We start from the raw sequence: 13,442 nt of genomic DNA on the forward strand, positions 1-13,442 counted from the left end.
CGTATCGGTTCGGAAAAACCTCCGGCGAAAGCTGGTTACACAAAGTGGTTTTGCGAGGCAGAAAATGTCTAATAAATCGCGCTGTTGTGGATTTTCGGACATCAAGGTGTTGCGGGTTAAAACTTAGAACTTTGACGAGTTGTCCGTTAATCCGTACAAAAGTAAAGAGTTTGTGACATGTATTGTCATCATAAAGTCGTAATTTTTTATTTTTTACTGAATTTTACTAAAATATGGATTTTTATTTAAGCCATATTATACTCTCAAAATAAAATCTGTGCTGTATACCAAAATTAATCACAAACTGTATTTGGTGACTGAGCAATGCAAAGATGAAAGTCAAAGATGAAAATAAATTGCTCTTCTGAAAAATCAAAAATTTTGTCATACGACTTAATGCGTTGGAGTTGCAAAAATAATAAAATTTTTCGAAGTCAGTTAAAAAATAGATGTTAAAGGCATTTTTAACACTGAAATATATAATAATTACAAAAAATCTCAATATTTATACTATATACAAAAACGTCACAATGCTACGTCAGAATACGTGTATCATGCTGGAGATGATATAGTTAGATCGGCTACTACACTACTATTGGGCGGTTTTTGTTAATGCACATCTGTCCCGAAATAGTATAAATATCTATTGTTCTTGTGACGCGAATTGAAATAAACAAACATAACTTGTCACTTAATTTTTTATACATATTATTGTGAGGGAGCAGCAATTATGAATGAAACGCCGTTTTTGCCGTTGCGAGACCATTTCTTATAATTATAATAATGTTATGAAAAACTCATTAACACAAAAACGATGGAAGGTCATGGATTTTATATAAAACAATTAAACTTATATGTTTACTTGCATTTCGTCGCTTGAAGTGATTCTGAAAACAATGATATTTCCGTTTCTAGTGTTATTGCTAATTGTCGTGTTGCTATGTCTGGACCAATGGAAGCCGACCAAGTTCATACAACTGCACAAAGAAATCGGTACGAGTTCGAAAGCGTTGCCGTTCATCGGTCACGGCTTAATGTTCATAGGGAACGGCGAAGGTAATAATATTTTCATTTACAAGAAATATGTCACAAAATTAAATGATCACAAGTTTGTAGCACTGATCGAGTACACAGACGAAGCACTAGTGCTTAGAGTACCAATGAACGTTCAGATTCGAGCGACATTAGTTAATCTATCACATTTAGACAAAATGGCTCAGTAATTAGAAGACGTAAAACCTCACAAATGACTGCGGCTTCAAACTCGGCCAAGCACTGCTGTATTTTCATATAACTCAACTCGGTGATAAAGGAAAACATTGTGAGGAAACCTGCACGTGTTGGATGCAAGTCTGCGACATGTATAAACTATTGAACTGCGGGTTAGTTCTAAAACTTTATCTACAGCAGAGAGAGGGGCCTTAGCCCAGCAGTGGGATATGAATGTTGTAGCGGCTTTTAATTTACTCACAGTTAATCGGAGTTTGAGTAGTTTCCTTGTAACGGGTAGTCGGAACGCCATTGTGAGAGACCGAATCTACTCCACTTTACAAAAGAAAAAAAGAAGGATGTAAAAACTTATTTGGACAATTAACAAAATGTGTAGTATTTCATTAATGTTTTTTGCAAACCAAATTAATGTTTCGTTACAATGGCGGCTTTGTATTTACATGTAATAAAGAGGCTTAATATTCGATTAGAATATAAATCATCTCGCTACATGCCGTTATCAACATTATCTAAAACGGGTTTTTATTATTCTTAATAACTCTGGTTGGATGACACATTTGATTTATTTCAGACACATTAATTTTGCATTGTGTTCACAATTATTTCCAAGCTCTCATTATTTTTTTAAAAAGTAGTGAATATTAAAGGGTATTTAGGAACGATCCAAAAATTTTTGCAGATCGTATTTCAACTATACAAAATATATCCGAGCAGGCATACCGAAATAAATATGGCATGGTCAGTTTCTGGATTGCACATTTCAGCTGTGTCGGTAAGTTTATTTAACATGATAAATGATTGTTACTTTTTTTCTTTATTTAGTGACTAGGTTCCACGGCACCGGGCAGTGGAACCTAGCACTTTCGTATTCGTACCGCGAATTTCGAGTAGGGAGATCTTGAAAATGCATTGAGAATAACCGCGTGGTGTATGATTCTCGAGTCAAAGCCGATGAAGATTATGCTGAAACACACCCACCACTAGCAAGGTGCTTTCAACAACCGGTGGTTGAAGGAAAAGTAATATAATAAAAAGTGCCAGACACATCAAGGAGGCAGCACTGACTGTAAAAGTCAGCCAAAGTATACATGCAGCTTGAACATACACATTTGTGCACTGTTATGTATTGTCACTTTGACAATTATTATATGCATTTATTTCATAGATCATATAATTATTTCTCTCACTTATAGAAAGGTTATTATGTTTTTCTTATGTGTCACATCTTTTTTCTCGGTGAAACGGGACAATATGGGACGGGAAGGATGATAAGATGCGACTGATGTAAAGCTATTATTTATTTTAGCTATATGTGAACCCGAGTCTGCTCATTTTGTGCTGCGCTCGTGCCTTGAGAAAGGCCCGATGACACTTGTATTCCATCACATCATAGGAAATGGATCCATATTTGCACCAGGTAAATATCTTTATGCAAAACGTTACACTTGATTTTACAATATTACATTGTTACAAAACTATTGTGCAAGAAATCACTTCGTAAACTGATATGTATTTTGACGCGTATTACAAATTTAAATTAGTCAAAGAATGTTATCCATTCCCGTTACTTGTTATGTATGTTGCAAATGTATTCTCAGAGAATATCTTCAATGGGTAATGCAAAATAACATGCATTTACTATTCTTGCTAGTTTACCTCCTTTATGGCACGGTAGTTCTGAAATTTTCTAGCTGTGGAAACTTACTCTTACTTAAGACCCGTGTCTCGGGTGGCTCGTGAATTCGCTGGTCATGCGTCTAAATTCTCTCACAGACAGACCGATCGTGTCAGCATGGCGGCACTATCAACGTACTTCACAAAGAGGCCTCTAATCATCCAAATAGTATTCTAATTTAATGACAAATCGTGGAACAAATGAAGAATTTCATTTGTTCTTCTATCTTTTTCTACCTCATGAATATTGTATATCAATCTTTTGATTATTAATAAAATAAATCTATTAATTGATAGACATCCCTTGATGGCGTCCCTCGTTTTCCTCCCCTAAATCTGCTCCTGTAAAGTGGTTCATCCCATCGAATTATGAAAGTGAGGGATTAGCGAGTGCAGTGTATAAGGCAATATACAGCCTAGGTCAAATGTATTAGGCCCCTACATTTTACTTAAAATATTAAAAAAAACAACTTATACTTTCTGAATTTATTTATTGCTAAGAATTACACAAAAAATAAATAAATTAAAAAACTGAAAATCTAGTCGATCCACCTTGGGATTTAATTACTGCACTAATTCCACCTGGCATGCATGCGTACAAGCTTAGTACGATCCTCCCTTGTATTGGCATGCTATTCTTGTTGTCAAACGCGTTTTAATGTCGTTTTCGATGTTATACGGTGTTCTTTAATTTTGCGCTTTAAAATGTCCCAAAGATGTTTAATTGGATTCAAATCTGGGGACTGTGCTAGCCAATCCAACTAGACAAAGTCGTTTTCAGTAAACTGGGATGCCTAGTACTTTTGGCCAAGGCTGTATAATATTTGTGTGGGATACATTAAAATGACTGTCCTGTGGTCCTCCATGTCATGGATTGCTTTAGAAGGATATCGTTGAGCGACTTTATGACGTAAAATTGTATAAACATTGTGCGCAACCTTCATTAATATTAATTATTTAAATTTATTGTGCCTATAAAGGAAAATATTTAAATAATCATCATTATTATGATTTTTATTCTAATTCGTAGACACGCTATTAATTAATTAGAGTAATTGATCGAGGTCTCTAATGAATATATTCTCGTTGTTATTGTTTTACGTCAAATAACATAATAAATTTATTCATATTATAAAATATTATTTGTTGTACATATTATAGTGTAGATTTAAACCTACTTAAGATTCGACGAATAAACCTTAACAAAATATAAAGTAATTAAGATTAGCGAAGGCAGACTTCGCCGAACAACATCGAAAATCTCTCAAATCCGCACACAGTATTAAGCACTTGTACTAGGTATTAACATTTTTTTAAACTTACAGTAAATACTATTAGATCAGCTTATACACCATATTTATTTTTTTGGTACGAAGAAACCTTAAGGACTGAATTTGAGCTCTGAAACCTGCGACCGCGCTTCAAAACAATCCTAAAGTAATGGAAGGCGTATACTACTTGTAATTACATTGTTTAAGCCTAACCTTGTTACGAAATACAATGTTAGGAACGTAAATAAAAATATTCAATTTGCAAAATGAAAATCGAGTCAAAGAACGAACGCTGTATTATGTATTCTCGTCGTTGAGGTACACAATAAAGTATTTTCATTAGTAAAAAATAAATTATGAAATTTGATAAAAGTTAAAATATGTGTAGAAATATACCTTAAAATTTTGCTTTGGAGTTGTAAGCGTATTCTTATTTTATTATATTTATATTAAAAGTCGTAATGTATAATACTATACATTGGTCTCCAAATGGTTCGTGTAAAATAACACACGGCGCTGCTCGCCAGTTCTTTTACCTGAACTTGGCTGACACGCTACCGCGTGTCTAGGTAACACGTGACTCAAAATACGAGCCGCCACGGTGATTCGTCAGATAGGCAAACACTATCACTTCTATATCATGTGACGATTTGATAAACAACTTTCCTGGAGTTTTAGTGTTAGTATTTGTAAATTACATACCAACGATAGCGATTGTAATTAATTATTTTTCCAAAAACACCAAATAATTATAGCTGTTAACGTTGAATGAATCCTAGTCTTACATACGTAACTCTTTTAAGCAATGCGACGACCATATTGACTGACAGCGTTTTTGCGGGAATAAATAAGGATTAAAATAAAAAAATAAATAAAAGAAAACGTGTTTATTCCGCCAATATACATTTTTGTGGCTTTTAATTAAGAAAATAAACATTTTGAAGAACTTTTTCAAACATATAGAATACCATGTTAGTAATCTAAGGTAATTTCAAGAATATAGAAATCTTAAATTAATAGTTTCTTTGCATAGTTGATATTAGTAAAAAAAGATAAAACATTAAAAAATCTTCCCTCGTATAAAATAAAAAATAATAATAGACTAAATTCTGGACTTACTTCAGCAAATCGAAATGCTAAAGCTATGAAACCTATACAGCTGCCGAACTACTTTATTGAATCGTCATAGTTCTGTGATGTCATCAGAGCGTTAAATATCTTTTCATTATCCAGCGGCGACACTACTTCGTAAAAATTTTAACGAGGTGCAAAAGTGTACATGCGCTTTAACAAATCCGGCAAACCATCACAACATTCCACACATTTTCAAGTTTTTAATTTGTGATTATAATTAATCTCGTACTCGAGAAAAACTGCATGTGGCCGATAAAAATCTACCACTACGATATTTCCTTACGCGCGCGAGACCTCCTCGGTCGAGTGATCTTCAATACGTTCTTATTTCTTCGAAGTCTGCTCGGAGGATTATTTACGAGCTATTTATTATCTTGCATTTCAAAAGCGTTGCTAATCTAAGTATTATTCGAACTTTTATTATATAACATTACTTGAATTCGAACAAACACTTGGATAAACAGTCAGTGTTATGTGTTCTCCAGTATTAAAGATCAGATACAACAACATACATATATCTCACGGCTGGTAGCGCCATCATATTTATTTTTGGTATTTGGATGTTAATAACATGTATGAATTTATACTAATATTACAAATGTGAAAACAACTATGTCTGTCTTTTCGTCTGTCGCTCTGTCACGACCAAACCAATCGACCGAATTTGATGAAATTTGGTGTAAACTGAACTGCAATGAAGGACATATCCTTCTTTTTTGCCTAATACTTGACAACTTACACCCCAAAACGCGAGTGAAGCTGCGGGCGACAACCAGTGTATTATAAATGTTTCCAGAGGGGATATGGCGCGCTCGTCGTAAGATTAATGCGGTGGCACTTGCTCCGCGGCACATCGACAAATTTGTCCGAGTATACGCGCGGAACAGCCAGGTGATGGCCGACAAACTATCAGCCTACGTGGGCCAGGGCGACGTCGCACTCTGGGATCATTACTGCCCTTACATCTTACTGACTGCATGTGGTAATCATTACTATTATTATATATCTTTGAATGTTAATCAAATAGAAAATATGAAATCATTTTATAAGCTAGTAGCTGCTTAGCTAAAAATATATTTTTATCGTTTCTAGAAACAATACTCGGCAATAATGTGAATCTTCGTCCCCGAGAATTTCAACCGTTCTGTGAAGCGTTCATATCTTACTTCGACAACGTGATAACTCGCCTGTGTCGGCCCTGGCTCTACAACATAACGGTGTACAAGCAGCTTCCCGAAGCCACGCAACAGTCCCTTAAGAAGAAAATAGTGTGGAACTTCATTAACAATGTAATTTTTTATTTCATTTCTATCCAATTGGTTCCAATTGTTATGTTATCTTATTAGCTAATTTGCTTAATTAATTAAGAAAAAAATTATTTATTCATTTTCGAAATTTAGCTGATTCTTAAATTTTTTACGAAACTAATAAAAACTTAATTAAATTAACATTTATTTTAATCTGTTATTTTAGCTAATCTTCCAAAAAAGAGAATTAATGAAAAAAGAACAAAGTGATTCTTCTTCTGATGAAGATTGTAAGTTGTTAAATTATAATATTTTTGAAATATTTCGTCCAAAATAAAATGAGTATCATTTACATAATCTATTGATTTCAGTCAAACAACAGGATGATCTAAAAAGTTTGTTGGAACTACTGATTACTCAGTCTGGATATTCTGAGGCAGAATTACGCGAGGAGTCGCTCGTTTTGCTTCTGGCCTCAATTGACACCACAGTTTCAGTAAACGGGTTCGCCTCAGTGCTGCTGTCTCAACACCCCGACGTACAGGACAAAGTATACGAAGAGTAAGAACATGATCAATTACTGAAATGAGTATAACGTTAGACTCTCAAAAATTGCTGTTAAAACAGAAACGAGTTCTTTGTCTCAATTGTTTATGTGTCACTTGAAGTCTACACATGTTCTCAATTTCATCCTGATACATATATTCTTTGATTTAAAAATGAATTCGAGCCTCATTGAATATTTCTGATACAATTTTAGGATTAAAGAAGTCTTCGACGATTTACATCACACTATAACCATTGATGATTTAAATAAACTTAAATACTTGGAAGCCGTCTTAAAGGAAACAATGCGTCTTTACCCCACAACTCCATTGATCATGAGGAAGTGTCTGAAAGACGTAAAACTTCGTAAGTACACAGTGACACGTAACCTTAAGATATTATATTTTTTTAAAAGTTGAATAAATGTAACTATTGCTATGTCATTGCAGCTTCGGGTTTGGTTTTGAGTGAAGGTTGTCAAGTTATTGTCAACATATGGGGACTACATCGCAATCCTAAATACTGGGGACCAGATGCTGATAAATTTAGGCCGGAGAGATTTTTAGATGCAACACCTGAGCAACTGTCCGCTTTTATACCTTTTAGTTCGGGTCCGCGAAACTGCGCTGGTGAGTTACAAGTTTTTTTTTTTTATATACATCGCCGACGTCATCTGATTAGATGAAATGACGATTAATGGTCGTTAATATTAGGCTAATAATTCATCTTTCACTTTTTTCGAAGTTGATTTAAGAAGCTGCTTATTAAAAGCTATGAAATAAAAAGTGTAATATAAAAAATTAAATTAACGGTATGTCAATGTCGCACTGGTGGCCTAAAGCCTCGTCTTCCTTTACGAAAGTGTTTGGACCTTGTGTCACCACGCTGCTCCAATACACCTCGATGATTACACTCCGATGAAATGAGACACATGCAGGTTTCTTCACGATGACTTTATTCGCCGTCGAGCACGAGATGAATTATGTACTCGTATAAACACAATTAGGAGGCCTTTAGCCCAATAGTGGGAATTTACAGGCTGTTGTTGTTGTAAACACAATTAATTTCAGTGGCACTTGTCTGGTGGTCTAAGAGACAGGAGGTCTAATGAGCATAATTATAGCATGTATTTACATTTGTGAAAAAACTGAAAAAATCAATAATTTCAGGTAACCGAATAGGGATGATTTCTTTGAAAACGACAATGGTCGCTATCTTGAGGAAGTATCGCTTAAAACCAGCGTCGTCCTTCGTATACGACGAGCAGAAGCCTCTGAGAGTGAAACACACATTGGTTACGAAGCACTTGGATCACTTTCACGTACAATTGGAGCAACGAGTTTGATGATCGAGCTGATTTTTAACCAAACAAAGTGAAGACAAGGTTAGTCAAGCCTTTATTTTGTATTTATGTTAATACTTAAACGTCATTAGTTTTTTGCTCTTAACTTTAATAGTATAAAAAAAACTATTAAATCTAATCTTGTTTATTATCTTCTAAGTGCAAAAAATATATTAAAAAACAATGGCCTAATATTTTTCCCTGTGAAATTACATTATGCTTTAGTTTATTGTTTATATCGACTTCATTGATTTATATTAATGGTATAAATAATTTGAATTATGTTTATTTAAGTATATTTCATGTGTCACTGTCACAAGTGATTTTATCTTAGAAGCGTAACGACTTAGCGTGAATGGTTAAAAATATGTTTTCATATAGCGATACTATAAACACAGTTTAACATATACGGATCAAATGGTTACAGTCTAGAATTACTAATAATTAATGATTATTGACGGTATTATTTCTTTAATTCATTTACAGGAGTTGGTGGTTCCCTTGCATAATGTAAAACCGTATTACATAACAGGCGTGAACAGCGATCAAGAAGTACATACGCCAACGCATCTCGACCGTCCCCTGCACTCCGCTTGCTGAAATATTAAATTTAGGAATAGATGTAGTAAATTATTTTGTACACAGCTTATATTATAAGACGTAATATAATATTTATTATTATTTTTGTAGTTATTTAAAAGGCAAGGTAAGGCGACTCCTCAGAGAATAGTCATGACATTTTAAATTCTTAATTTTAAAAGATAATGATTTCTTGATATCAGTTTATTTAAAAAACATATTGTCCAATTTACATTTTGAAAGTGCTTTGGTATAAATATTTAGGTAAGATATACTCGTTAAAGCAAAGTACTCAGAATTTGAAATATTTATTGCTTATTCGTTAAAAATGTTGGCACGCAGTTATATAATAATGTATAAGTATATAAAATATCAATTATAATATGTATTATAACACCTATATGTCGTAGTCGTAAAATAAGGTTCAAATACGGAACGAGACACTAAAGTGTATTTATGTTTTTTAAATAAGATTTATCAGAAGCAGCAGTTCAGACCATTTCAATTTTAGTCACGGGTCTTATAAAATTAAAAATAATTGAATTCAGACAAAATCACAACTAAATTAGACTTTGCGTAAAATAGGTTATTTTACGCAAAGTCTTTAGATTTCCCTTACCTTAAGAGATAATTCGAATTTGTGCTTCCACGGCGGTGCATGCACTACCTTGGCTACGTCACGCTTCCAAGTTATGGTTATACATGTCCTCGTTGTAAGGTTCAGTTGAATAATTTGATTACGACAAACTAAATTATAAGATTAACTCAATGCTAGGTTGTAGGCACTTCAAACAACAGTTAAACAAGGCTTTGAGGGGTGTTGGCAAGTTGCAGCAAGATTAATGCAGCTCTTGAAACGAGGCTGAGTCGGAGTGGCAATGGAATACAGATCATTGTTGTGATACTATTACCGTGGGAAGTATAATTACATTATTTAAATCTTTATCATTAAAACTAATATTCTATTTTTTAATTAGATTCAAAAATTATAAATCCACTTATTTGTTTTAAATATTTTAATAATCTAAATATACTTTAATACTATGATCGATAACATGCCACAAAATTGTTTTAACTTCAATTCCCAAAAATAACTAAAATGAAGAAGAATCTATTTCCGTCCTTGAAGGCTAGGTCGGCGTCGCTTAATGTGATAAAATATGACTATTTTTATTTGCTACTTAAGTCGCGATAAACCTTCGTCATTTCTAAATGTTTTTATGACTATTTCAAGACAAAAGGCTGTCGCGCAGATCAGCTACATGTGTTTGTAATGGTGCTATTTATTTAGCCACAAATAGTTTACGATTATTGCTTTTGCTCTCTGGCTGAAGTTTAGGGTCATTTCGTTTGGACGTAACGTTCGCTGTCTGTCGTGGTTAATAAGCGACTAGCGTCCAATGACACCGTTTTATTGTTCACGATTAATGTTTAAAATAATTATCGATTATGTAGGATGTATTTTGTTACAACATATTCAACTTAAAATGAGTTGGATATGCTGTTTGGGTAATGTTAGCGTTTCAATAGACCTTCGAAGATAATATATTTTGACCTTTACTGCGCTAGTAATAACTGCTGCTGTAGAGTACAATTAAATTAATTATTAAACCCATTGAAATATATAACATTCGGCTTATAATAATACATCATTATAAATTTACCGTAATATTATAAAACCGTGTATTTGAAAGGCAAAGAAACAGGGAGCGGCCTCATCCGATACTGTCGACATCAACTTCTCGAGGCAATAAATAGTATTTACATTTTAAATGAGTTCGAGACGATTCTAAGTATAAATAGTTATTGGAAAGTGATCCATCGATTTATTCCACTTTATGCCAGCTGAAGGACTCCGTAAAGACTCAATATACGAACGTATTGCCTTTAGAAACCTCAGGGAACACAATTCCCTCTAAGTGTTGCCTTTGTAAGACTCACAAAGCCGAGAGGAAGCAATATTAAAAGTTATTGCCCATTTAAGTAGAACAGATGTTATACCATTTAAAAGAAGAATTTATACAATGTTTAGTTTGAGAATACTAGCTAAGATATCTCTACAGACCTGAATTTACATAAAATTGAATTAAACTTCAGTAGCGGGATATTATTGTGTTCGGAACAGTCTTGATAAGTTGACGCGGTTAATTGAATGAATAAGTGTTTGAGATATGATCTCGCTCCTTGAGCACTTTTCGTATTTATAATCACCGAGTTGATGAGGTCCTGCATAAGCTTTCTAAACGGTTTTATTTCTACTGAACTAATTCTATATTTTCATTCATTCTTTCAATTTGCATACTAAGAAAGACTATTTCTAGACTTTAACCAAGAAAATATTATTTTAATTGCTGCACTTACTTTTCAAGAAAAATCTCGGTTCTTTGAGCTGCGAACGTTTTATAAAACGAAAGAATAATAATAATTAAAACATAGTTTCGCACGAGGCCCGACTCGATCGCAACTTTTAGTTGGAGGACAGCGATACTTAACATTATCGCATTGTTAAGCAATACTTTGAGTAACTTCATTATTCGCAAACCTACTCTGTAATTATTTTATAAAAACTATTTATAAAAACAGCAAACGAGCTTTTATTTGCGTGTAGATTTTAACAAATTATAATATTTTAAATTGGTATGTTTTTAACTCTAGTACAATATTATGTTTATGTTTGCGTATAAATGGCTTAAGATTCCGATACTATATAAGATCTGACTAACACTTACTGATATGTGATGTTAAATAAATGCTTGTAAAAGCTCAAACGTGTCTCCGTGATTTAGGAGAACTTTTATGTGTGAGTTTTCGTATGTAAGTATTTATTTTAGTATAGTAGTAGTAAGTATTTATTATTATCGAGATTGAATTCGTGCTTGTATCTTCGCATGTACCTACTTTAGAATCAATTAACGAAAGTAATATCAAAATACATCTTTATATAAACCCATCCAAGCACCATTTATACAAGAATCACTTTTTCATGTTCTGTATAAAGTTTTTATTGAGATGAACAACTGAGAAACAAAGTTGTTGTCGTTTATCACCACTTGCCACATTAAATACATTATAGTTTAGCGTTTATAAAGAATTATTTATTTTACTGAAATTAAATGAAAATGCGGTAATCCCGAATAGAAATGTCATAATAATGCACACGAGATTTCATACATGATAAATAATAATGATTGTTATTTTTGTCTATTTATGACTTTTTAATATAAGCTTTAGTATTACTTGGCAAATATACAAAGCTTTTATCGTTCCATAAAGGCCTTTTTATTGAATTTATCACAAAATAGGCTTTGATGCAAAACGTAATACGGCCTATAGTCTGTTACCGAGCCGTAACCATGGCGTAGCAATCGCGTAACAGTTAAACTTTAACGCTCTGCGATGCGATCGCTCCCGGCACGCGATATTTGTTATTTGTTGACTGTGAAATATGCACATGGAAAACAAAATACTATTAATTGTATTACCATTTTAAACTCAAACTCTGACTCGTTGACAGATAACGCACAGCCAACTTAGACTATGACAAATTTACATAAAATCTCTCATTTTCATCATGTAAGAAGATACATTTTCGTAAAAATATTTTTCAGTGATTACTCAGATTCGTGCGTAGATAGTTTAGTTACTTAAAGTCGCAAATCCGAACCTTTTTGCGATAATCCTGTAAAGTTATACTATACTTAATCTACCAATTTGCTCGTTTTTACGGGGTCCGGCTACCATATTTTTGCAACCAGCGGAAACCTTCAGAAATTAGTGGAAGTAGAAACTCCTGAGGGGAACCTGACAATTTAATATCGACCATATTAATAGTAACAATGAGCATTAAACTAAACTCATGATCTGTGTATTTGGCGTGAGGAATAAGATCGCAAAGCTAGCAGTATCAGATCGCCGAGCGAGCTGCTCACTGATATAACAGTGATAACGTGACTAATTTGCTTAATACAATTACTGGGCTGCGGATTACAATCAGAGCGTCTATTGTTATAGGCTTGTGTGAGATAAATTATTCAACCGAAGCGTGTAACTGCCGAATTACTAGTGACTCCGTGTGTGATCACGTGTCCGTCTCTTAGTTAATTGGTTGTTTGCTGTAATGATAAAATATACATCACGTCGCTAGGAGGTACTTTGAGGGTTTGATGAAAATATACAAATTAATGTTTAATTGTTTAACCCATAAGATTCATCCTAGATCATCCGATAATGTTGAAACTTATAACAGGTTAACACTTTCCTCCGATTGGACGGTACTATCAAAGACGCCTACAACCCCAATACACGTCACCTAAAAGATAGGGCATGACCCTGTCGAGCGTAAAAAGTATTGAATATCTTTTACAAAAAGATTAATAAAAAGGCCCTCCTACACGTGAATTAGCTGGTTGATAAAGTTGA

The 13,442-nt window shown here is 33.6% G+C and overlaps 1 protein-coding gene across 1 annotated transcript; it reads left to right on the forward strand.

Annotated features, from left to right (window-relative positions):
- Window positions 1–853: 853 nt before the first annotated feature.
- Window positions 854–9,616, forward strand: LOC124532630 (cytochrome P450 4d2-like). Its single transcript, XM_047107653.1, has 11 exons — window positions 854–1,056; window positions 1,910–2,002; window positions 2,537–2,647; window positions 6,106–6,291; window positions 6,402–6,598; window positions 6,783–6,846; window positions 6,928–7,117; window positions 7,317–7,468; window positions 7,552–7,731; window positions 8,272–8,486; window positions 8,931–9,616. Exons 1-10 carry the CDS (start codon window positions 855–857, stop codon window positions 8,445–8,447), a joined length of 1,551 nt encoding a protein of 516 aa, XP_046963609.1. The 5' UTR covers window position 854; the 3' UTR covers window positions 8,448–8,486; window positions 8,931–9,616.
- Window positions 9,617–13,442: the final 3,826 nt, after the last annotated feature.

Source organism: Vanessa cardui, chromosome 9, assembly GCF_905220365.1.
Source record: "Vanessa cardui chromosome 9, ilVanCard2.1, whole genome shotgun sequence".
Classification (NCBI taxonomy): Eukaryota; Metazoa; Arthropoda; class Insecta; order Lepidoptera; family Nymphalidae; genus Vanessa; species Vanessa cardui.